The sequence below is a fragment of the Podarcis vaucheri genome, assembly GCF_965113315.1.
Source record: "Podarcis vaucheri genome assembly, chromosome: 15".
Taxonomy (NCBI): domain Eukaryota; kingdom Metazoa; phylum Chordata; class Lepidosauria; order Squamata; family Lacertidae; genus Podarcis; species Podarcis vaucheri.
In genome coordinates, this window is record NC_138753.1 from 25,529,405 (window position 1) to 25,555,591 (window position 26,187).

Genomic DNA, 26,187 nt, shown 5'->3' on the forward strand with positions numbered 1-26,187 from the left:
CCTGCATCCCTAAACATTCCCACAAGTTTGTTAAGGGTTGCTGGGAATTGTAAGTCTGCGGGTGTGTGTGTGTTAAACTACAGCTCCCAGAATTCTTTGTGTTTTGAATGTGCTTCAAAGATATAGGGTATACACAGCCTCCTGGTGAGATCTGTCTTGACTTTGGGGGCTATAGCTCAGTGGTAGAGCAGGTGTCTTGCATGCAGAAGGACCCGGGTTCAAAACAAACCATCTCCTCATTGCTCTGATTCTGGAGTACCTAAAATAATGCATCTGTTCCATGTGCAGAGCGCCTCTCTTATCACAGAGAGATCCCAAAAACCTGGGAAGGTCTCTCCACTCCCAGCACATAACTCTTAAAACAACAACACCCGAAAACAAGCCACATCGTCCACCACATACAACATGTCCCACCCCACATCCCTCCTCCTCCCACAACTCAAGCTCCTCCCTCTCTCAGCTTGCCCCTCCTCCAAGCCTCACCGTGTCTCTCATAATAGACAGGAACGTCCTCTTGAAGAGGATGCAGAATTGGGTCATGGTGCTGGTGGCAAAAGTATGGCTCTCGATGTGGTCCAAATCCTGAGAGTGACACAGGGCCAAAAAAAGGAAAAGGGGGTGGGGTGGGGAAAAGGAGGTTAGTGGAACTGTCGTGATTTGGGTGGTGAACATGTGTGATTTTTATCATTGTTTATTTTATTAGCCTGCCTTTCCACCAAACTGAAATGCAAGGCGGTCCACAAAAACTAAAAGCTAACACAGAAATAAGTGATATACGTCAGAGTCACTTCTGAGTGTCAGAGCTGCACACCCATCCTGCACTAGGAACCAGATTTTTAGTGTTGCAGCTCCAGCTCTCTGGAATCAGTTGCCAGACAATATCAAAAAGGCGCCTACTATCATGATGTCTTAGGTGCTTACTGAATTTTTTAATATTTTTAATTTTTGCTTAGGATGGCTTTCCCAGTCATTTATGTACGATCCAATTTACATTCGAGGAAATTGCCTGGCGGTTTTTAAAGTTTGCACAGGTGGTTTTACTGTTTCCAAGTTTGTGTTTCCGTGTTTTGTCCTGTTTTTAGCCATGCACACTGCTTCAATGGCTTAATGCTTTGAAGCGATCCATAAATTAGTTTACTAAATAAAATAAATAAATAAATAGGAAAGTAAATAAGTAAATAAATAAAAAACTAAGTAAGTAAGTAAATATTACTAATGGCAAATTCGATTCTCTGTAGATTTTATTGTTATTGTTATTTCGGCTACCTGCCCTTCACCAGCATGTGTATTGCTGCTAACGATGGTGCTCTGATGTGGAGAGAGGAATGGGAAAAATAGTCCCTAGGTCTGAGTGTATCCATTGGGATTCTTGAGTCATAAAACAAGCAGCCAGAGCCAACCCCTTTCCCCGCCCCGCCCCAGCTTACTGCCACGCAGTGTCCTGGGCAAGAGGAATCTGCTTTGGTCGGACTGCTCTTCTTCTCCTCCATGGCGCAGAGACCATTCTGGACCGCTTGGAACAGTAGTGGGTTTAGGTCGCCGTATTCTCCCGAGGCAACTTCGATAACTGCAAACGAGAAAGAAGCGGCTTTCAGACAACCTTGTTTATCGAGCAATTTATCCTGATCTGTTTGCACAACCTTTGCAGGGAAGTCAGGCAACTGTTGGCTATTTGCTAAGCAATCGTTCCGAATGGCTTGCAGGGAATTTATACGCTGTTGTGTGAAGCGAGGCTTATCACTTTCCGGTTCATTTTGCGCATCACTTTCCTTACTGCAAGAAGTCAGATTCTGGGTGGAGGGAGGAAAGGAGGTCAGAGAGGGGTGGTGTGTGAAGCCAGCCTGCTGCACAAAGGTAAAATGAATGCTCATTGCTACACCCACATTTGCCTCTGGAACTTCCTACCACTGGCTTGTGGCCTTCAGAAGAAAATGCAGCCCTCGGGCTCCATGAATTTGTCTATTTATTTTTTTAAAGCCATCACTTACTGAAATCAGCTGGGTTGTGGTAGGTGGGGCAATGCAAGCCCAGCCCTTTCAGGTATGGGATGAGGTTGGGCACCGCTCCTTTGAAGATGCACTGACCTTGGCTCAGGATATAAAGCTGGAAGAAAGAGAGAGAGAAAAAAGAAAAGAAAAACACTTATGAGGATTAACATATTGGGATGGTGCTATCATTGAGCAGAGTGAGGCGGCCACCTCAGACAGCTGAGTGTCATGAAAGGGCAGCAAATACCGTATTTTTTGCTCTATAAGACGCACCAGACCACAAGACGCACCTAGTTTTTGGAGGAGGAAAACAAGAAAAAATATATTCTGAATCTCAGAAGCCAGAACAGCAAAAGGGATCGTTGTGCAGTGAAAGCAGCAACCCCTCTTGCTGTTCTGGCTTCTGGGATAGCTGCGCAACCTGCATTCGCTCCATAAGACGCACACCCATTTCCCCTTACTTTTTAGGAGGGAAAAAGTGAGTCTTATAGAGCAAAAAATACAATAGTTAATTCTTTAATTTATTCTTCTTGCCTTTTTACTCCCAGGGAGAAGCGCTTGTGGGATGTTTGGGATCACATGCCAAAACGGCTTGGCTGGCCTTGGGTTATGCGCACCTCGAGATGTGGTGTCGGGTGTGCCGTTTGCCGTTCTGACTCACACATCTGGCAAGGCTGTGCGTATGCCACAATTCAGAGAAAGCAAAATGTGGTAGCAACTTCCTGAACGCCTCAGCTTTCTTTCCTTGTTATCAACCAGGCGTCTAGCCCTTTTGGCTGAGGATATACCCCTGAAATCTAGAAGCCAGTCAGAAGCGGCTCAATGAGATATTCCAGGGTTGGGGACAGAGTAACAGTGTCCTCATCTATCCCTCCTCTGACTTGGCAAAAAACAATGCAAAACTGCAGAACAAATCCTGCAACTTTTGGGCAATTATGCTCGACTTGCATCATTTTCCGCAGGGCACACAAAGTCCCTTTCTCCCTGGCACCGAATTTTGCTTGGCTGTGCACAGAATTCTGTTCTTTTTAGACTGCATTGCCCTGACTGACGGGGGCACAGAGGATAAAAAAACAAACAAAATGGAGGCAGCTTTGGTGAGAGGATGGACAGGCCGCAAAGGATCCTAAAGCCTGCCTCTCCAATCAGGAACAGTGCAGTACAGCATGGGCTCCGAGACCCCCTGCACACACCCCTGAGCCACAATGGCACCAGTAGCGCCACACCAGGTTGCAATCTGGATCCTGCTGAATTTACTGAGCCACAGCAATATCCCGGTTCAGAGGCAGATGGTGCACAGAGACCCTCACCTTATCAAACTTTTCAAAGAGCTTCGCGCTGGGCTGGTGGATGGTGCAGATGATGGTGCGACCGCCCTGGGCCAGCGATTTCAACAGCGAGACCACCTGGAAGCAGGAGGAACTATCCAGTCCGCTGCAGAGCCAGGGAAAGAGAGAAAATGCTGGAGTGAATGACGGCAGGAGGAGGAGAATGGAGAATAGCCTGGTTTGCACAACACAGTAAGCCAAACTATGGTTTACCAGCTGTATGCAAACAAATCATGGCACCCGTGAAGGCTTCAAGTGGGGACTCTGGGCAGATGCCCCAAACTCTGAGCTTTCATTTTTTAAAAAGAAAATAAGTCTCCAGCCCTCCTGGAAAGAAAGGGGTGTGTGTGTGTGTGTGTGTGTGTGTGTGTGTGTGTAGAAATGTGCAGGTACCTTCTGAGTGGTTTCTGTTAAAGAAGAGTTTGGATTTGATATCCCGCTTTATCACTACCCGAAGGAGTCTCAAAGCAGCTAACATTCTCCTTTCCCTTCCTTCCCCACAACAAACACTCTGTGAGGTGAGTGGGGCTGAGAGACTTCAGAGAAGTGTGACTAGCCCAAGGTCACCCAGCAGCTGCATGTGGAGGAGCGGGGAATTGAACCCTGTTCACCAGATTACGAGTCTATCGCTCTTAACCACTACACCACACTGGCTCTACACCACACTGAGAGTGGTGTGTCTACCCTGTGTGTTTTCCCTGGTACTGAGGAATGCTCCCTGTTGTTATTAGAAGGCAACAGCATCAGTATGTGTGTTTTCTCTCCATGATTGGTACCAGCATGGCATAGCTGAAGTTGTTTTTGGGGGGACAGTACCCCTTATTCCCCTCGCAGAGCTACAATTGGTTTAACAATCAATCCCTCTTCACGGGTAACTCTGGGAATTGGAGCCTTGGGGAAGGAGTCGGGGGTCTCCTAACAACTCTCAGCACCCGTAACAAACTACAGCCCCCAGAATTCTCCCAGAATTCTTCCCCCCCCAAAAAATATTAGGTTTTCCACAATTATAACAAATATCACATAACAGAATAACAAACAAAAACAAAAGACAAAAAAGTACATCAAAGAAGAAAACAATAAGCAGATAAACAATAAAAACAAACTTAATTCTTTAAAAATCCAACCTTATAAACATATTAATAGAATTCTTTGGGGGAAGAAGCCATGGCTATTTAAATGGGCACTACACTGCTTTAGATGTATGGTGTGAATGCGGCCTAAGGAGAAGGAAGCAGACAGAAATGGCTGAAAGTAAGAAGGCAGGTGGGCTTGGAGGAATCAAGACCGAGATTGGGGCCCGAGTGCCATAATGGGCTAGCCTCCATTTGCCCCATCATGGGCTGTTCTTTGGGTGGCGATTTCTCTCTCCCTCCCTCCCCGCCTTCTGGGCACCTAGACTTCACCCCCAGGTTCCAGCCTTAAATACACCATTGCTTGCCCAGTGGGGAGCCTCCTCCTACCATTGCCTCCTGCCCTCTCCCCCAGAATTGAAACCGAGGCTGAATGAGGCCCATGGAATCTCTGCAACATCCACTGGATGCTAACTGAGTCCTGCTGCCTTTCCTCAGGTGACGTTGAAGGGATAGGGAAACCTGGAAACACCTTGGCATCTTACCTGGTGGGTTCGTCGAAAAACATGACCGGGGGATTGTTGACCAGCTCCAGGGCGATGGCAAGGCGCTTGCGCTGCCCTCCGGACAGGGACATCGTGCGGGTGTAAGAACATTCCAGGAGACTCAGAGCTGTCAAGATCTCGTCCACCTGGACCCCACGGAGGGAGCGAGGGGGAAATGGACAGGTTTAGTTGCCATAGGTAGCCCAAAATGTGGGCTCTTGCCAACATTACTTGATGAGGCCCAGCGTGGTGGTGAATCACACACAACTCTTGGCTTTCAAATGTAGGAAATGAGCAAACTCACCAGCTCCTTCTTGACTTCCTGCTTCTCGTTCAACTTCAGGTTGGCAGAAACCTGAGGAGGGAAGTGAAAATGTTCTACTTAGGAAGTGATCTGAGCAGGTTGATGTGCACCCAGCAGCCTAATGAAGTCTAGTTTGCTGGGGTTCCTGCAAATGGTCGTTGGCATGTCGGGTGATTGAAAAACCGGTGTCCCTGTCCACCTGTGGATGTGAGGCGGGAGGAATCCCTTCTACCACCACCCCTGGAGTTTTACATGCTCAAAGGAGAGCAGCTAGCTTCAGGATAGCCCAGGTCAGGGCCGGATTCAGGTTTGATGAGGCCCTACGCTACTGAAGGTAATGGGACCCTTTATATGTCCAGCTGTCCTTTGTCAACAACAAATTGTCGCTGTTTTTTGTGTTAAATATATACTATATGGTAATTTATGGAGCTAATAGGTATCTAAAGCCATTTGCACATGCAGAATGTTGCACCCTATATATAGAAATGAACAAGCCAGTGATATTTCAGGGAGCAGGCTAGCAGGAGGGGCCCATGACTTACATCATAGGAGCCTACACAACACAAAACATTGTTGCTGTATGTAGGTTTTATTTCATTTGTTTTTTATCTTATATTTTGGAAATGTACATCCAGGGTTTTTTCCCCTTAATATTTTTTTTGGGGGGGGGGCAAGAGAGTGGGGCCCTAAGCTATAGCTTGTTTAGCTTATACGTAATTCCGGCATTGGCTCAGGTTTAAATAAATGAGAACTGCCATAACTGCACCAGACATTAGAGCTGAGCTACACAAGGAATCAAAACCACATGGTGTTTTCCTGAATTGTGGAAGCATCATATCTTTCAGGGATTCTCCCATATGAAGTAAATAAAAAAAGCCTGTCTCCCCACACTGAAAGTGGACGGTTCTAAACAGGCTTTCTCCATGACACAAGAGATGGCCAAACCAGTTTCCAACCCCTGTCAGTCTTGTATGTGTTTATTCATAAGTTTATTCCGTATTAATTTGCATATTAAATTTTTTTTGGATGAAAATTCATTTATAAATAAGTATTTTGACTGCAAGAGATACATTTAGAAACATAAAGAAGGCATTTATAAGATGTATTTCTTGTTTTCCGTCAAGAACTGTATCACTTTTTTTAAAAAAAGCAAAACCTGAAGTATAATGGCATTCTGATCTGTAGCTTACCCCAGGAGAAGCACATTAGGTGACTTTGCTTTGAAATTCACAGAAATCAAATTCCTGACAGAGCCTACTCTGAGGCACAGACAGTGACTGTTTGTTTAAATATGGGGCAAAACACTTACGCATTCCACCACAGAACCATGTCCCCGTTTACAAAATACAATGCTTAAAAACAATAAAACTGCAGCCCTCTGCAGTTTGAGGAGGAATGAGTCAGGAGGTGGTGTACCAATAGGATCCTGACAATAATCTTCTCTCAGGCTATAAGCTCCATAATGCGGAATTCATGAGGTGAAGTGGGCTGGGAAGAGAGCCTTTGCTGTTGCCACCAGGGCGTGATTCTCTTCCATCTTGACCTCTGCACATCTCTGGAAGTCCAGATTCCTCCTAGGTTTCTCCTGGTACAACCCCCCACCCCCACACTATCACCCAAATATTTCCGGGCCCCATTTCTCCCCTGCTCACCATCATAGCCTCACGCACGGTGAGATGCGGCAGGAGCATGTCGTCCTGCATGATGTAGCAAGACATCTTCCGGAAGGTGCGCAGCTCCCTCTGCCGCCCATTCACAAGGATCTGCCCCTTCATGCCCGTCTCCCTGTAAACGACAACAGTGACCTGGGATGTTGGGAGTTGTGCTTTGGCAACATCTGGAAAGCCAGAGGCTCACCGCCACTTGAGCTATGTCCATGGAGCTGGAGAACCTGCAATGATCTCAGTGTTCTCAGCTTGGAGGAAGGGAGAAGTCAAGGGTTGCGATAGATCTAGATGGGCTTTCCCCTGGCATTCCCTCTTGAGAGCTGGCACCAACAGTCAACGTGGTTGGGCATTTGCCAATGACCCACACTCAAATAGGGGCCACACTGACAAGGCCCACCACAGTGAAGATGTGGGGGGTCAGTGCTGGAGGAGGTCCGTTAAGGGTAAATTGGCCAGGGTCCTTTAAAACGTGGAGCCGTCGCCCACTCCAGTCACCCCAAACCATTGGCTATGCTGGCTGAGGATCTGCCTACTGGTCAAATTTGGCCCGTGACGGGCAGGTCAGATATAGGAAAAATAGTCCCCCACCCTGTTCTGGAAAAGATGATCCGTGTTCATCTCGTGACATAAAACATCATGTGATATATGCTCATTACAGGACATAAATCTGACAATGCAACAACAGTGAAACCAGGAGCTGTAAAGATCCCAATCCTTTCAGGTAAAAACATGCCTCTCTCTGAGGAAAGGGCATTGGCTCACCGGTAACCAGCCAGGAGGTTCATGAGGGTTGATTTCCCAGCTCCGGAAGGGCCCATGATCCCGATAAGCTCGCGGCGGCAAAACTTCCCAGACAGACATTTCAGCAGTGTCTTGTATCCTGGAAAAGAGGGAGGTGGGCAAGTTGTGAGGGCTGCCCCAGAAGTCAGAGAGCAGGAGTGAGGAAGCTGAGGGTCACCCAGTGCTGTGGGACTCCATCTCCCCCCAAGCTCCAGCCAACACGAAGGGAGCTGGTGTCCAACAACCTGCAGGGAAGACCTCAAGTTCCCCACCCATGTCTGAGAGACAGTGGAGGACACACTAGTTAGCATTTGGCGCATAATTTGGGATTGAGCAAGTTATGTGGCCTCAGACCTCCTTTATTACAATACCGAGTGACATCATTACAGTAGTATCTCTGGTTGCGAACGGGATCCGTTTTGGTGGCCCATTCACAACATGAAAGGAAGGCAACCTGCAGCGGCGTGTCTGCGCACACGCGGGTTGCAATTCGCCACTTCTGCGCATGCGCGAGCGGCGAAACCCAGAAGTAACCCTTTCTGGTAGTTCCAGGTCACCACGGGACTCAACCTGAACAAACGTAACATGAAGCAAACGTAACATGAGGTATAACTGTACACTCCATGGATGGGACTTGCGTGGCGCTGTGGTCTAAACCACAGAAAGTCAGCAGTTCAAATCCCCACAAAGGGGGGAGCTCCCATTGCTCTGTCCCAGCTACAGCCAACCTGGCAGTTCGAAAGCACACCAGTGCAAGTAGATAGTTACCGCTGTGATCTGCATTTAATCCTCACAACAACTTTGTGAGGTAGGTTAGATTAAGAATGGTGGTGACTGGTTGCCCAGTGAGCTTTTTGGCCGAGTGGGAATTTGAACCCTAGTTTCCCAGGTCCTCGTGTGACATTCTAACCACTGCACTCACAATGGCTAAGCCTGGTTGCTAAGAGTGAGCCTCGAGAAAGTGTGAGGCAGCGATAAGCAGGAATACCTTTTAAGCTTCCGATTTCCTGCTCAAACTAATGACTAGCAGAAACCATGCCCCAGTCACCACCTCATCCCAGCTCTGTATAAAGGAAGACGTACAATGACATTCTTTGCCAGCGCTATTGAGAAAGAGTTTAAAAAGAGGGAGGGAGCGAGATCTATGTCGCGAGGATCAGCGTCTGCCTCCAGCTTTGTCTGTTCTTGCCAAATTTGCTCATCATTCTCGACTCCTGCAACCCTTCGCCCCACTAATTTCCTGGTATGTGCTTTATCGGAAGATGGACAGGCCATGCACAGATCCCATCAACCAAATAGCTGCCTCCCTGTCAGCAGATGGGACAAGAAGCAGAATCTATTGGGAAAGCAAGCTGGAGGGAACCACAAGGCATTTTGGGAAAGGGGTGGGGGGTGAGGCAGAGTTTTCAAAAGTTCGGAGTTCAGAAGGCGTGTGTGTTGGGGCAAGTCTGTGAGAACTCGGGGCCGTCCAAAGAAGCTGAACGTGGGAAGATTTAGGACAGATAAAAAAAAGGACTTCTTCACACAGCACGGAGTTAAGCTACAGAACTCCCTTACCCACAGGAGGCAGCGATTAGGGCCAGGCAATATCTGGTTTTCAACATCACAATATATCACCAGCTAAACATTGCGATATACCGTATTTTTCGCCCCATAGGGTGCACCGGCCCATAGGGCGCACCTAGTTTTTTGGGGGGGAAATAAAGAAAAAAAAATCACCCCCAGGTGTGGGGCTGGGGCGGGGGAGGCCCGAGCTTCCTCCGACCCCAGCCCCCAGAGCAGGCTGCTATCCGCAAGCCTTGGAAGAGCTGCGTGACTTCGTGCTGGGCTCCCACGACTTGCGGGTAGCTTCCTGAAGCCTGGAGAGTGAGACCCCTCTCACTTTCCAGGCTTCAGCGAAAGCCTGCATTCACCCCATAGGACGTACACACATTTCCCCTTCATTTTTGGAGGGGGAAAAGTGAGTCCTATAGGGCAAAAAATACGGTACTGCTATATCGCAACATCTGAAGTAAGGGTGGAGCTATGTAGAGGCATTGGCTGGCTTCACGGTTTCCCCCACATTGTGATTTATGCACAGCACACAAAAATCATGATTCACAATATTTTGCCAGGTCAAAAATTATAAAACCAATATCATGATATGGACTTGAAACTAGTTTTGGACGATATATCGCCCAGCCCTAACACACACCACGATTCGCAATATATTGCCAGGTCAAAAACTATGAAACCAATATCACGGTATGGACTTCAAACCGGTTTGGGATGATATATTGATATATCACCCAACCCTAGCAGCGGTTGCCACTAACTTGGATGGCTTTAAAAGAGGATGAGACAAATCCGAGGAGAAGAGGACTATAGATGGTTTCTAGCCACCATGGCTATGCACTGCCTCCGTGATCAGAGGCAGTTATGCTTCTGAATGCCAGTTGCTGGAAACCACAGGAGAGGGAAATGGTCTTGTGTTCAAATCCTGTTTGCAGTCTTCCCACAGGCATCTGGATAGCCCCTGTGAGAACAGGAAGCTGGACTATGTGTTAAGTTGTGGGTGAACATATCAGACGACACAGCAATTCTTCGAACAGCTCTTGTTTATTCACAGGCCAGAACAGAACTGAACTGAAGGGTTCAGCCAGCCTGCTTATATAGAGCTCCAGTACAACATAACTGTAACAATTTTCTAAAACTATCCAATCACTGAACGTCACTTTCGATCCCTTATTTGCATAACTCTCTACAGTATCCCCCTGCTGGCCCAGGGTGAGAACTTCAGTACATAACACTAAGATCGGCCACTGGCCAAACCCAGCAGGACTTTTCTTATGTTCTTAGTCCCAAGCAAAGCTCCTTTGCACCACCACCACCAGATTCTTGGGTAGGGGTCATGTCCCTTTCCTCACCCCTCCTCTGTTTTAGTCCCTGTGCTTTTAAGCACCTGCCTAACAGGGATGCAGGAATTCAGCCCATGGTGTCATTCTCCAAACATGATAGCAAGCTGCCTTATACCAAGTCAGGCCTTTGGTTCATCTAGCTTAGTATTGGCTGCACTAACTGGCAGCAGCCTCCAGGGTTTCAGGCAAGGACTTTCCCAGTCCTGCATGGAGATGCTGAGTGTTATGTACTGAGGTTCTTACCCTGGGCCAGATGGCGAGGCTCCACCTACAACTCTCTCACAAGCTGCAGGCGTGGAGCTGAACCAAGCCGCTTCAGAGGGTCAGCCGGACTTCCCACAGACTCAGACCACTGCCATGCCTGACATTCCGCCAACTCCACTCACAGAGGTTCCACCCACAGCAGCGGATCCAGGGGACTTGGTTTCAACGCCACCTAGGGTTGCGCTACAGCCTCGGGAAGAATCGGGCAGCCCCCCAGACCTGGGTACCGCTTCCCGGCGGTCTGGCAGAGTTTCCAAACGCCCAACTTATTTAAATGACTACGTTGTTGGACATGTAATACTGTCAGTCTAATGGAAGTAGGTGAAATGTAACCGATATGCTTTTGTGTCTAATTGAACCATTACGTGTAGTGCTGTATATAAGGAAACCATTACGATTGTAACTAACGCCTTATCTTGGGGGGAAGGGGTGTTATGTACTGAATTTCTCACCCTGGGCCAGCAGGGAGATACTGTAGATAGTTTTCACTCAGGTCCACATATGCAAATAAGGGATCAAAAGTGACGTTCAGTGATTGGATAGTTACAGAAAGTGGTTACTGTTGCGTTGTAGTGGCGCTCTATATAAGCAGGCTGGCTGAACCCTTCAGTTCAGTTCTGTTCTGGCCTGTGAATAAACAAGAGCTGTTTGAAGAATCGCTGTGTCGTCTGATATGTTCACCTACAACTTAACACTGAGGATTGAACCCGGGGCTTTCTGCATGAGCAAATGCTTCAGACCTTTCCACCACTGCATCCTCTCCTTACTCTGAGGAAAGCTTTACCTGTTGAACTGTTGCTGGCAAAGCAGCTGTTGCCTGGAAGCATTCTCAGCACAGGAATTCCTTGGGATTAACGGAGGCTGCATGCACACCACACGCCAAATAAATTTGCATAACTATTATTATTATTATTATTATTATTGGCACACATGGCTTCCCCAAATACTTCTGGGAGCTATATAGTTTACCCCTCACAGAGCTACAATTCCTAGCACCCTTAGGCTACCATTTCCCAGCTCCTTTGCAGAAAACCACTTGCTTTAAATGAACCCTAGCTTTAAAATTAAATTCAAAATTTAAATGTAGTGTGTGTCCACAGCCTAGCTCAGAAGACAAAGGCGTGATCTTTGGTACAGGGAGTAAGGGAACACACGTTGGTTCCTAGTCTAGTTCATCAACCGCTCCTTCCTGTCTTGAAGCAGTCCAGACCAGGCCTAGCGAGGAGGTGTGCAGCGTTTCAGGGAACGCCCAGCCCCTAAACGGAGAACTTGAATCAATTTTGGATGCTTTGCTGAGTTCCAGGAAGGGAGCCGAGGTCAGCAGGGCCCATCTCCCTCCCGCAGATGGACCGGCAGATTTTGGCAGAATTTCAAGATGACCTGATTCTTACTGGCAACCACTGTGATGCCATCCACAATATGGAAAGCAAAACAGGGGGATGGATGAGCTGGACAGAGCAAGCAGCTGGAACACAGGGAAGCTGCCTTGTACTGAGTCAGGCTGCTGTACCATCTACCTTAGTCTTGTCTACACCGACCGGCAGTAGCTGAAATATACTCGGAGTCGAGAGTGGATTTCATGCTCTTTATTCAGCTCATAGTGGTGAGGAGGAATGGAAGTTCCCCCCCAGAATGTCTGCTTTATATACATTATTTACACAATGGGTCCCATGTGATTGGCTAATTCCGGGATTCTCCTGTAGGCCAATCAGGTTGTGGATTCGCTTCCACCTGGAACTGGATTGGGTGGCTCCTGTGGACCAATCAGACTGCTGCATTCTGGGTCCTATTGTTCTAGGACCAATCAAACTGCTGCATTCTGAATCCTATTGTTCTAGGACCAATCAGACTGCTGCATTCTGAATCCTATTATTCTAGGACCAATCAGACTGCTGCATTTTGGATCCTATTCAACTCAGTACATAACAGTAGCTCTCCAGGATTTCGCACGCACCACTGGGCATGTGGCCCTCTCCCAGAGACTTGGCCAAGGGCAAATATGGTCCTTGGGTCAAACAGGGTTAGCCACCCCTGGTGTAAACACTTAGGCTGTGTACCCGCGATGCTTTAAAGCACATTCTTTCCCTCAAAGGACTCTGGGTACTGGAGTTTACCCCTCACAGAGCTCCAGTTCCCAGCAAGCCTTAAACCACACTTCCCAGAAACCTTTGAGGGAAAGAGCGTCCTTCGAATGTGTTTTAAACGTACAGCATGTAGGTTGACTTGGTGAATTTCACCCCATGGCTCACAATTCTTACAGCTTCTGGGAGATGCACCTGGCACCATCGCTGCCTGTAGATAACTACTCATCAGCTGCCAGTCTTGAGGTGCCAGGCTAGGCCTTTTTGCCCACTTAGGCCTTTGGTTAATTAATATTGTCTCCTATGGTGGAGACTGTCTTTTAGTGGGCTGGGTAGGAGGACTTGTCTTCACCGATACGTTACTGGATAAGCTTTTTAGGTCTTTGTTGTTTTCAAACGTTTTCACGGTTTTAAATTGCTTCCGCGCGTTACAGTTTACCTCGTCAAATCACTTGGAGATTTTATTTTATTTCGTACATGGCAATGGATACGTGTTAATAACAATAATAATTAAAAACACCAGTGCCATACTCCAGAATGAAGAATATAAATTGAATAAGGACCAAAGAGAGATGGAGGCTGTGTTATTAATACGTCTCCTGTGGATTTTGTTTTGCTAATTAGCAGCCCCACTGAGCCACTTCGAGGATTGGGGAAGGCTGCTTTGGGGGAAAGTGATTAATCTTTTATTCTCCTGCCCTTCCCCCTGCACACACTACCCCTGAACCTGCAACTAGATGTGTGAGGAGGGAGAACATAAGAAGATCACAAGATCCCTGCTGGATCAGACCAATGACCCTTCTAGTCCAGCATCCTGTTCTCACAGCGACCACCAAGATGCCTTTGACAGGAAGAGTCCAATAGCCTTTGACAGGAAGAGATAAGGCCATAGCTGTCAACTTTTCCCTTTTCCTACGAGGAATCCTATTCGGAATAAGGGAATTTCCCTTTTAAAAAGGGAAACATTGACAGCTATGGATAAGGCACTTGATGAAGGGCCCTTGCAGAATCCAGCCAGGGGGAGCTGGATTATGTCAGACTCGCTTGATGCAAGATCCACATGGCAAATGTTTTTTAGGATCCTCGCTTAGATTCCTGTCTACTGCAGACACATGCACAGATGAAGACATTGTTGAACAACTTGGCTACTTTGCAATGTGCTTAAAATAAATAAATAAATCAGCAGCTGTGAAGTTAGTAGCACCGCTAGAGGGCTCCACAACACCACAACTCTATTCATCTTTGGTCTGCCCTCCAGAAGGTTTTCTTTTTTGCAGGAGGGATATTGGAACTTCTGAGTTTGCACAGTTAAAAGTGGATTGAAATGCTCTGTCCCTCTAGCGCAACAAGTCCACTTAGGAAACGAACAAACGAAAGAATGTGACAGAGAAATGTATTGGGAAATGTGGGTGGAATGAATGATTAAAGGAAGATACATTAATACCCTGCAAGCAAATCAGGATACATCCTTCTTGTCATATAACCACCCTGTAAACAAATCAGAACAAAGGCTCAGTGAAGAATGGACACTAGATTACCCTTGCATGAACTTTGTGCAAGTGAATAAGAACCAAGGCTCAATAAATTGGACATATGAAGAGACCCTCAAAAGGGTTAGGGCAGATCCGCAACATTCATCCGAAGCACATTAATTCACATTAATACTGTTCACCTGGGTGAAAACTATCTGGTCAGCCTTTTCTTTGTTTAAGAAATTTGAAACTTCTGTTGTCTCTCCTAATCCTATTTGGCTTTGTGGGTTTGACTTCCCTTCCTAGACAATTTAATCTCTCTCCTTTTCTCTTTCTCCCTGATGGTGTTAAGCTTTCCCTTCTCCTTTTGTCTCAGACCCGATGTGTCTTCTCAATTCCTGTACAACGCCTGGCACATATGAGGTGTTTTACAAATAATACGTGAGCTCAGTTAGGCACTACCTCTGAGCAAATAATCTGAGCATCCTCCTTCCACTAAGCTCCACCCACACACTGAGACTCCACCCACATCTCCCCAGGCTCCTCCCCTGAGCCTCAGAAGACCTGGCAAAGCCACTCCTACTTGCACCCACCAGATCAATGGCCGACAGTGACCTGCTTAGTATATACCCAGCAACATGCAGAGAGCAGCTGCTAATCGTGCTTAGCATTACTAAGGGCTTAAGTGTCCAATTAGCGTTAGCTTTTTTTTCGTTTTTGCTCGCTGGAGAAGTTTAATGACACATGACTAGCAGCAGGTTGCCACTCTAGAAAAGTCATTGGGGGAAGTCAATGGTTTGTTTTCCTTTTTAGTGTTTATATTATTATTAATTTGTAGGATTTAGATTTGTTTTTTTATATGCTTGTTTTTGTGTTTGTTGTATTGTTATTTGTTGTTGTTGTTGTTGTGTGGAAAATACTAATAAAATTTACTATTAAATAAATAAATAAAAAGAAAAGTCATCCCTTTAGAGAGAGAGAGTCTGTAGCATAAAGGAACTGGGGGAGAGACATAGGTCAGTGGTACAACATGCGCCTAGCATGCAGAAGGTCCCAGGTTCAATCCCTGGCCTCATTCCCAGCAAGGGCAGGGAAGGTACCCAACTCTGAAGCCTTAAGAGAGCCAGTGTGGTGTAGTGGTTAAGAGCAGTGGACTCGTAATCTGGGGAACCGGGTTCGCTTCCCTGCTCCTCCACATGCAGCTGCTGGGTGACCTTGGGCTAGTCACACTTCTCTGAAGTCTCGCAGCCTCACTCACCTCACAGAGTGTTTGTTGTGGGGGAGGAAGGGAAAGGAGATTGTTAGCCACTTTGAGACTCCTGAGGGTGGTGATAAAGCGGGATATCAAATCCAAACTCTTCTTCTTCTTAAGAGAACTGCTGCCAGTCAGTGTAGACAGTATTGAGCTTGGTGGACAATACTGAGCTCGGTTTGATTTGGTATACAGCAGCTTTCTATGTTCCAAACTGATACCGGTAGTTTGGGAGGGAGGTGAATGCTTATTGAGAAGACAGCGGTTTAGGGAACAGTACAAGCCATTGCATTGTTACTCAGAATATTCCATAGTACAGTGGTACCTCGGGTTACATACGCTTCAGGTTACATATGCTTCAGTTTACAGACTCCGCTAACCCAGAAATATTACCTCGGTTTAAGAACTTTGCTTTAGGATGAGAACAGAAATAGTGCGGCAGCAACAGGAGACCCCATTAGCTAAAGTGGTGCTTCAGATTAAGAACAGTTTCAGGTTAAGTACGGACCTCCGGAACGAATTAAGTACTTAACCCGAGGTACCACTGTAAATGTGTTTAGGACTCTCTATTAAAGAGAGTGACAGGCAGACATTCTGATCATGGGCGTAGCCAGGATTTTTGATGGTGGAGGCAGGCTTTTGTTAGGGGGACAGAACCTCAGATTTGTATTTATTTGGGTGGGGGGCAGCTGCCCCCCTTGGCTACACCCATGATTCCTATCAATCCTGTTGCTATTACAATGAATATACCTGTGGATTTAGGACCTCCAATGAGTCATTCCAGCTCACGAGTCCCTGCTGCCCAAGACAGCTAAGCAGGTGCCTTTCTCTGCTGGGCCGACATTTTGCCAGCGCAAAGGGCATAGAAGCTACACAGAGCTCTTCCACAAGCCTACCATGTTCCTGCCCAACAAAGAGTTCTGTTAGATTCCAAAGCTTTCGTCTTCTCCTTTCTTAACTCCAGATGGATTAGTCAAAGGTTAGGGCCAATAGACAAGATTTGTCTATTCACAACAAATATTGCCTTCATTGATCAAACAACAGTTCCTTCCACACTTGGCATTTTGTCTGGAATTGCCATCCTGAACTTACTCACTTTTTATTAACAACCAGAGGGCTTAAAGACTTAACTTGCAAACAGGCCATTTGCAACAATTTGTTTATTTGTCAGATTTCACCAGGAAAGGGTAAATCTGGATTAGAAGGGGATATGTGTGAAATACAGACAAGCGTTTTTATGCCAAACATGCCATAAGGATCATGCAAAAAATAAATAAATGCACCTCTGAGGAGCAACCATCCCATAATAGAGCCCCTCGGTTGTTCCCAGTCTGTTGTATTTCAGGTTCTTCTTGTGTGGCTCCCTTCTCCCCAACCCCACGACTTGATTTGTGGCAATTAATTCGCAATAAAGCACAACTGCAGCATCAGCCTGTCCACTGTGGTCAGGCAAAACTCTACTGAGGTTTCAAAGGTCCTAGTGTAGTAATGTCCTGATTGCCCCTTCTGCCCTGTTGATTGCTTCCTTTCAGGGTGGCTGGGGATTAATCAATTGCCCCTTAATTAATCAGTTCTTGTTCCCTGTGGGGAGGAAACTTTAATTACTGATGTCATCCTCCCCACCCCACCCTCTTTCAATGGCAAAGTTGACAAATGAAATAGCAGGATTTTACAATCAAAGGGGGAGGGGTGAAAGAAGAGAGGAAATCAGAAATTAACGCTCCCCCGAATGGTGAACAGAAACTGACTAATTATGTGGCAATTAAGGAGCAGTGAGATGCAATCAATCATTTATCCCATCCCTACATGGAAGGGAAGCTGATAAAAGTAACAGAAGCTGAAAGGAGGAAGCTTCTAATTAAGTTCTTTGGAGACTTTGCTGAACGCAACTTATTTCTGAGCAAACATTAGAGATGGGCTTTGGCAGAAGCACTGCTGTAGAAAATAGCGCTATATTAAGTGCATTGCAAAACCAGCCATTTAATTCCACTTCCAGTCGATGGTGGAAATGCAGTGTATCAGCAGCACCAAAGTATGTAACGTGGAAGCCACCGACTAACTGCGCTAGGGGACAAGAAGGGAATTATTGCCTTTTCCTCCCTTTATGTGACTTGGCTCACTGCCGTGAGTTAGCTCAAGTTATTTCCTATGGAAGCAACTTTCTGCAGTGCGCCAACTCTCGGTGGCGTGCTGTGGTCCAGGCTGTGTTATGCGGCCCTACGGTTGCCTAGCAACTCGGATGTGCTTTCCCACAACCCCTTGCAAGTGGCAAAATGGCTGCCCAGGGAAACAGCACAAGGGGAAGACATGTGGGGAGGAAAGAGGATGATACAGGCAGAGGGGCCCGAGTATAAGGGGTGAGGGAGTAAGAGCACAATTGCAGGATGAGGTACACAGCTGCAAGGCAGGTGAATGAAGAAACGGCAAACTCAGACTCCATGTAGGTTGTTCTGGTGGCTGGGGCCGGCCCTGACATTTGGAAATATTTGCCCCAGCGCTTTTGTTGTCTTGCAAAATGAACCCCAAACCACAAGCATCACTGGGAATAAAGAATAAGTTTGCCAATACCAGCAAATACCAAGCATGGTTTTCCTGCCTTTGACCTATTTTGAAAAGATGATGCTCCCTACGGGAGGGCTGAATTAAAAAATAACATGAAATTTAGGGTTTCCACCCATCCAACCAAAATGCTATAGAGACCCTTAACCCCCACCTGAGGCATTTAAAGGGTATGGAATGCTGAAGCCCAGGACTGGAGGGAAACATTATCAAAGACACAATCCCAAATATTTTCATGTTTTCATAATAATTGTTATATCAGGTTTATTAACAGTCACCCAACTGGTCACCTGGGGTGAGTAAAGCTTATTGCAGGGGACCAGGCTGGAAAGGGATGGTATTACTATTCTAGGAGTTTGCCTAGGAAAGCTTTCCTTGCCAGAGCCTGTTCCATGTTTGAAATGGTATCTGGAATTTTAACAGCTGAACATGAATACCTTTCAATGACAAACTGTATCAGTGGTGGTTGGGCACCTCTGCGCAAGAAGCTGTACTCAGTGAGAAGTCATGCCGTCTAACAGGGGGAAGGAGCATTTGAGCACAAATATCCCTGCCAGCATTTTGCTAGGGAAATCCAGTAGGTTAGGAGGGTGGCAGATTTATAATCCACCTAATCTGATCTCTCTTGCAGATCCTATCCCCTGCATTCTAAAACCTCTTTCTCTGCCTCGCTAATCTTGACTTCTGAAGTGATCCTGGCACAGTAACCCTGCGAAAACAAGCTGGGGAAATTTCCACCCAAGCCATTCTCATATGCTGAGAATGTAGAGGTGAAAAACAGATAATAACAATAATAAAAAAAATCAGTGAAACTGGATTTGAAGTGTGTGTGTGTGTGTGTGTGTGTGTGTGTGACTGGAAATCTGAATCTGAATTTATTTCCATTCTGAATCAAGGCACTTCAAGGGGAGGTAAGAAATTCACTTCATTATCACTTCATTTCACGGTAACTCCAAAATACAATAAAAATTCTTTCTTTTCTTTCTCTTTCTTTCTTTCTTTCTCCCCCCCCCCTCTCTCTGTGTGTAACTGCTTGCTGCATATATTGCAGCCACGAACCTCCTAAACAGATTTGCCACCTGCCCCAAATCCTCTTTTCTGAAAACCCCCCAGATGTCTGTCGCTATGCAGTGCCATAAGGAAACCGCTCTGCACATCCTCAAAGAAAGCTCTTCCTTCCTCCCAGCCTCCATTCCTCTGCAAAGCTGAGCCCCGACACTGAAAACAGGTTCTGGGGCAAAACCCTATACTTCAGACTAAGCCCCAGAGCTTAGACACAGAACCACTGAGCTACACGCATGCAGGCAATGCCTCTGTTTGGTTTGAAGAGGGGGAAGGGGAAAAGAGGTGGACTGGGGGGAGGGAGGGGGAAAACAACGAACCAGTAGATTTTAATCTGCGAGCGATTGCAAGAAAACCCAGGGAAAAAATAGGAAGGACTCTCCCCCCCCGCAGCATGAGAGAGATGCCGCTGGCCTGCCACTCAGACACGATTGCGGCGCAGAGCAGTGTGGTTACTCGAGTTCATTGACTGCCAGTAACCTCCTCCGCCTGCCTTGAGCTCAGCTGCTGCAAATCTAACTCAGCTCCGGCAATGCCAGGGAGGGCATCCTTCTCGGCAAGGTTTGCTTTCTCTCCGTCTTCCTTTCAGCCAAGACCAGGGTCTGGTTGCTGGGGCCTGATCCCCCAGAAAGAAAGAGCACCCCCCAAAAAAAACCTTTCACAGAACAGTAGGGATGGTTTCCTCCACCCCCTCCTTCCCCAGGGGCTCTGCACTAATCCAGACAAGGGTCTTTGCTTGCAGCTGGGGGAGTCTGCCATCAGTGCAACTCAGACGTTCTGCATGCATACTGCAGTGTGCAGGAATCACAATCTCGGATGGAGGGTTGAAGCTCAGCGGTTTTGCATGCAAAAAATTCCAGGTCCAGTCCTCAACATCTCCAGAGAGGGTCGGGAATTCTCCCTGCCTGAGAACATGGGTAGGCAAACTAAGGCCCGGGGGCCGGATCCGGCCCAATCGCCTTCTAAATCTAGCCCACGGGTGGTCCAGGAATCAGCATGTTTTTACATGAGTAGAATGTGTCCTTTTATTTAAAATGCATCTCTGGGTTATTTGTGGGGCATAGGAATTCGTTCTCCTCCCCCCTCAACCATGGGCCGGTCCACTGTCCCTCAGACCTTGTGAGGGGCTGGACTATATTTTGAAAAGAAAAGAAAGAAGAAGAAAAAAACAAATTCCTATGCCCCACAAATAACCCAGAGATGCATTTTAAATAAAAGGACACATTCTACTCATGTAAAAACACGCTGATTCCCGAACCGTCTGCTGGCCAGATTTAGAAGGCGATTGGGCCGCATCCGGCCCACGGGCCTTAGGTTGCCTACCCCTGGCTTGAATCATAGAATTGTAGAGTTGGAAAGGACCACAAGGGTCATCTAGTCCAACCCTCTACAAGGCAGGAATCCTTTGCCCAACATGGGGCTCGAACCCAGTGGTTAAGAGCGGTGGACTCGTATTCTGGTGAACCGGGTTTGATTCCCTGCTCCTCCACATGCAGCTACTGGGTGACCTTGGGCCAGTCACACTTCTCTGAAGTCTCTCAGCCTCACTCACCTCACAGAGTGTTTGTTGTGGGGGAGGAAGGGAAAGGAGAATGTTAGCCGCTTTGAGACTCCTTCGGGTAGTGATAAAGCGGGATATCAAATCCAATCCCTGAGATTGAGAGTCTTCTGCTCTACTGACTGAGCTGTCAGGGCGCAGTCAGTGGACTTCTCCTAGGAACGCAGGGACATGTCCTGATTCAAACCCATTGGCCCACCAAGTTCAATATTGCCTACACTAACCGGCAGCACCTCTCCAGGGTTTCAGACCAGGGAGTATCTCCCAGCCCTAACCTGGAGTTGCCAGGGATTGAACCTGCGACCTTTTCCATGCAAACCAGATGCTCTACCCCTGTGCTATGGCCTTTGCCCTAAAAAGCAACACAGCACAGCATGGACAAGGGGGGTCATACAACCGTCAAGGCAAGCACAGGCAAGCTTTTTACGCAAAACACAAATTATTCCCACCAGCCTTCTCGCCTTAGGGATGGTGTGCAGCAAGGGGTCAAATTTCTCCCAGATAGCTTGACCCGGGCTAGGGGGAGAGAGGGGACCCAGCTGACGCTCAGCGTTTATCAGGGGCAGTGAAGGAAGCTGCTTCTTCAAGGGCTCCACAAAGTCAATCCCAAGAAGGATTAACCTGGATCTTACTGGCTTAAGGCAGAGCCAAACTCCTTTGGGCTCAGCAGATAGAGAACTGGCCGCTGTCTATCAAGCCATCCCTTCCCTCTTCCCTAAAGCTGAAGCAATGGAATAAACAGTCGGGGACAGGGAGGGGGGAACCACGGAGTGCAGGATTGCGCAAGCTGTGACCTGCCAAGCCAAAGGCAGCCTGTCACTGTCAGCCACTGAGGCAACTTCCTTACTGCTCTATTGTCTGCAGTCCTGGATGAGTGGCCAAGCCAAAAGGGCAATCAAAGCCCTGGTTGGGGTACCGTGCGTGGCTAGCAAGCACATTTGATGGGGTCGCCTATGCAAGTTGCGCTAGTGGATAAGGATTAACAGGTGGTTCCCTAGAACAACATGCTTCTGAATAGAGTGCGCGCACACATGCACACTTTGGGCACTTCCCTGCTCTTTAGCACTGAATTGGAGTAAACGGCAACTGGGTCTTCTATGGATTGCTGTGTGTTCTGATTAAGCGCTATAGAGCAGGCTTTTGGGGGATGGGGACAGCGGGGAAAAGACAAAACCTCTTGGACCTGTGCTTTTTAAGCATGGGACAAGCAGAAGTGTTGACGAATCCTCAGTGGCAGACCATCTGCTTGGCATTCAGAAGATGCCAGCATGGCTGACACCCTGGAAAGTAGCTGTCTGGTCTGCGTAAACAATACCGAGCTATATGGAACAATGGTCTGACTCTGGTTGCATTTGCCCCATACATTCAAAGCACAAGGCTTCACCCCTCCCCCCAAAAAATTAGAACTACAGTGCCCCATGGAGCTTTGATTCCCACCCACCCTCCTTGGCAAACTACAGTGCGCAGGATTCTTTGGGAGAAATCGTACGCTTTCAATGTACAGTGTGGATGTGACCTCTGTGTAAGTCAGCTTCCTATGCGCCCAATGATCCCTTTCTTGAGCTCAGCACCCTTTGGCGCTGCCCCATGCTGGCGTGCTCTCGACCTTATGCTTTCCCAAAGAAAACGCCTTCTTTTGGGGGCTTTGCTTTTTTGGGGGGGGCTGGTGATTGGCATTCCATGCAGAGGAGCTAATTAAGGCAGGCCACCACCTCCCACCTGCCATAACCCTCCCCCGGCTTTCTGCAGCACTGATTTATATGCACGGAGCAACGGTGCCGCCTACGCAGGATCAGGCTCCCCAGAGAGCTCAGAGAAAGAGAGGGAAAGATGCCCGTGGCTGGGGCAGGAAACAGATGCTAAATTTATCTCCTTATCGTCACGTGTTCTTGCCTGGCATCAAGGCCTCCGATCTTCGGGGAGACGGAGCAGAACAAGGCATGCCTTCAGGTGGGGAGTCCCCATCCCAGAGGCAGAATTCCTGCCTCTGGAACTTCATGGGATGTGGGACCTCTCTCACCATGTGGGGTGTGCAAAAATACCAGAGCCCTGTGTAGGAACAGGGGTCAGGTGGATCAAAGGCTGGGGACCTGTAGCGCTCCATCTCTGTTCATGGAGGAGAAGGCTATCGGTGGCTGCTAGCCAGGATGGCGATACTCTGCCTCCGTGGCCACTGGCAGAAATGCTTCTGAATACAAGTCAATGGGATGCTCAGGTCCTCCTTGCGGGTTTCCCAGTACCCTTAACAGACTACAGCTCCCAGGATCCTTTGGGCAAAAGCCATAGCTTTGAAAGTGGCATCATGGTTCTTTAAATGTGTAATGTACATGGAGTGTAGCTTCTTTTAACAAGGCACACCAAGGATGGAATTCAGGGACCTCCTGCATGCAAAACAAGGGTCTCTGCTCCCCAAACGGTTGGCTAAATGGCAAAGGAGGAACAAGCTGATAGTTTTGGACTTGGACACATAATAATCTGGCTGAGTTTCCCAACCACTCTGGGTGGCTTCCAATCAAGTGTTAAAAACAATACACATGAGAACATTAGAAGAGATTTGTAGCAGGATCAAACCAAAGGGGCCATTTAGGAGAAGGGGGATGGCTCAGTGGTAGACCACCTGCCTTGTGTACAGAAGGCGCCATGTTCAATCCTCTGCATCTCCAGGCAGGTATGGGAAAGACCCTTGTCTGAATGCCTGGAGAGCTGCTGCCAGTCAGTGCAGGCAACACTGAGGTAGATGGACAAATGGTCTGATAGGAAGTGTCCTATGTTCCTCATAGAGCATTCCCCCCCCCATGGCCAACCATTGTGGCAAGCCCATAGGCAGAATATGAGCTCAACTGACCTCTCTAACAGTTGCTGATCATAGAACTGTAGCGTTAGAAGGGACCCTGAGGATCATCTAGTCCAACCCCTGCAAGGCAGGAATCCGGCCCACAGCCATCCCTGGCTGGGCTCGAACCACCAACCTCCCAGTTGACAGCCAGATGTGCGACCCATTGTGCCACAGGAGGGCATGGTGCTTCTAATACTAGAGGTGATGCAGCTGCCGTTGGTCATTACTGATAGCCTTACCCTCCATGAATTTGTCTAATTCCCCTTTAAAATTATCTAATCCCCCTTGAAAGCTATCCCACATTGACAGCCATCGCTACATCTTGGGGTAGCAAATTCTACAGCTTCCCTATGCGCTGAGAGAAGAAGGCCTTCCTTTAGTCTGTCCTGAGTCTCCTATCCTTCGGTTTCATTGGATGGATCCCATTGGATTTTATCATCATCATCATCTCACCCTTCACCCTGAGGTCCCAGGGTAGGTTAAAAGATGAAAAGTGCTATGCACTGAACCAGCCATTTCAGCTACTGGATAGGCTACAGTCCAACCCGATGATTTGATTTACTTAGTAGTAAGTCTCACTGAGTTCAGTGGGATTCATTCCCAAGTTAAGTGTGCACAAGATGGCAGCTTTAACTGCCAACAACCTTGTTTACAAAAGCTAATATAGACACTGGAGTTGGCAGGTAGGTGATAGCTAAGGTCTTGTAAGGCTTGCTTGCAAGACCTTAGATTCAAGCTATCAAGCAAATCCATCAAAGTGTCTAAATTCTCTCATCACCTAGGTTGCTGTCTTCTTTCCCAGAAAGCTGGGCAAGAGACGAGCGGGTTTTACAAGGGAGAATAATGTCTCTAATTGCTGTTGAACCTTCACAAAGATCTCCTTTCTCGGAGGGTTCCAAAAGTGAGCAGCTTTTGCCAACCCCCCCCCTCACCACCCTGTTTCTAGTCCCTTCTCTTTTCATTGCACATAAGGAACCATCCCTCGATTTCAGAAGTTCAGGTGAAAGTGCTGGTGCTTATGTAGCCAAAAATGGTACTACCCATGCTCAACTGGTTTAAAGAAAAAACAGGATTTGGAAAAAAAAAGCAAACAAACCCGCAATAAAACTATAGGGCAGGCATGTCCAAATCCAGCCCACCAATCAGTTTAATCTGGTCCCTGTGGCAGTTTATTCCCTAGGGTAAAATCCTAAAAAATCCCTAAACAACCTCAAAAAGGTCAACAACTTTGGTCGGCCCCCACGGCCCTTCATTCATCAAATTTGGCCCTCTTTGAAAAACGTTTGGACAGGGAGAAGACCTCAAGGCAGGAACGCCAAAACAGCAGTTCAGTGAGGATTTGGCATGCTTGGTGGGCATGCAATGCTGGCTGACTTATGGGGCAGAGGGGTGGATAGGAGTGTCATGGAGCACAACTAATGGGAACACTCCATGCTGCAACGTTTTGTTGCAGGTCTTCTTTCCTATATCACTCAAGCAAACACTGAAGCCTCCCAGTTTGCATTCAGGAAGAAAGAGAAGACAAGAAATATGTCCTAACTAGCCAGTAAGCAGGCCAGGCTGTTCCTGTGACTCAGAGGCAGATGTAGCTTAGTTTGGTACATTAGTCACAATCCTCCACATGCTTCTTCCCATTATATTCCTGCTTAAGAGGGATGCCAGCAAATCACATCTATGCACACACATGTACACGTGCAGATGTGTGCATGTGTGTGCATAGATGTTTGCACGCGCAGAGCCACGAGGGGCCATGGAAGGAGAGACTTAGAGGAAAAGCAGCGGGCCCTGATTCACACGTGTGCACAAAAGCCGGGAGAGCATCCTACCTCTCTTCCGCCACCAGGAGCCCTCCCGGACGGAATACGACAGGTCGACAAACTCAATGTCCACAGCCGAGCGCTTGGGCAAGTGGGAGAACCGTTGGGCTTCCGTGATGTGGTTCTCCACCTTCTTCAGGTGGGTGGTCAGGAGGGGAGCATCCTGCGAGCCGGAATTGCACACCGTGTCCTCCAGGGCAATGGAGACGCATGCAGGGTCAAGGGTCTTCTCGGCCATCGCCACTGAACTGCAGAAAAAGGGATGGAGGCATCAGGAAGCTGTTGGGCTAGAAGTGTCTCACTCACTCACTCTCTTACGAAATCCAGAACATGAGCCCATAAGAGGAGCCTGGCTGCTGGATCAATGGCCCGTCTAGTCTAGGCCACTCAGATGCCCATGGGAAGCCCACAAGAAGGCCCTGAGTGCAACAGCGCTCTCCCCTAAATATTTCACAGTAACAGCAAGGTAATGAATAAGTCTCTTGGGTTGGGTACTTCCATGCTGTGTTGGTTAATTCTTGTTCCCACCTCCTGTTCTTAGACAGAGGACCTAACTCTTGACAGCTCTTCATCCCTGGATTCTACATCTACATAAGAAGAATGTAGAAAAGAGGAAACTGAGAGGAGACATGATAGCCACCTTCAAATATCTCACATGGAAGAGGGAGTGAGCTTGTTTCCTCCTGCTCTGGAGGGTAGGACCCAAA

The 26,187-nt window shown here is 47.6% G+C and overlaps 1 protein-coding gene and 1 long non-coding RNA gene across 4 annotated transcripts in view; one reads left to right on the forward strand and one right to left on the reverse strand.

Annotated features, from left to right (window-relative positions):
* ABCG4 (ATP binding cassette subfamily G member 4) overlaps positions 1-26,187 on the reverse strand; it is a 43,715-nt gene that overhangs the window by 12,139 nt on the left and 5,389 nt on the right. For all 3 annotated transcript variants that reach the window (XM_082201005.1, XM_082201004.1, XM_082201006.1), the window contains exons 2-10: positions 25,490-25,728; positions 7,665-7,782; positions 6,888-7,020; positions 5,236-5,286; positions 4,932-5,077; positions 3,299-3,422; positions 1,989-2,103; positions 1,428-1,567; positions 484-582 (exon numbers count right to left, since the gene is read on the reverse strand). In XM_082201005.1, coding sequence (XP_082057131.1) covers positions 484-582; positions 1,428-1,567; positions 1,989-2,103; positions 3,299-3,422; positions 4,932-5,077; positions 5,236-5,286; positions 6,888-7,020; positions 7,665-7,782; positions 25,490-25,718 — 1,155 coding nt within the window. In that variant the 5' untranslated portion in view covers positions 25,719-25,728. The remainder of the gene's footprint in view (positions 1-483; positions 583-1,427; positions 1,568-1,988; positions 2,104-3,298; positions 3,423-4,931; positions 5,078-5,235; positions 5,287-6,887; positions 7,021-7,664; positions 7,783-25,489; positions 25,729-26,187) is intronic.
* LOC309519873 lies at positions 17,780-19,019 on the forward strand. Its single transcript, XR_014214037.1, has 2 exons — positions 17,780-18,088; positions 18,839-19,019. It is a non-coding gene; the product is annotated as an uncharacterized lncRNA (long non-coding RNA).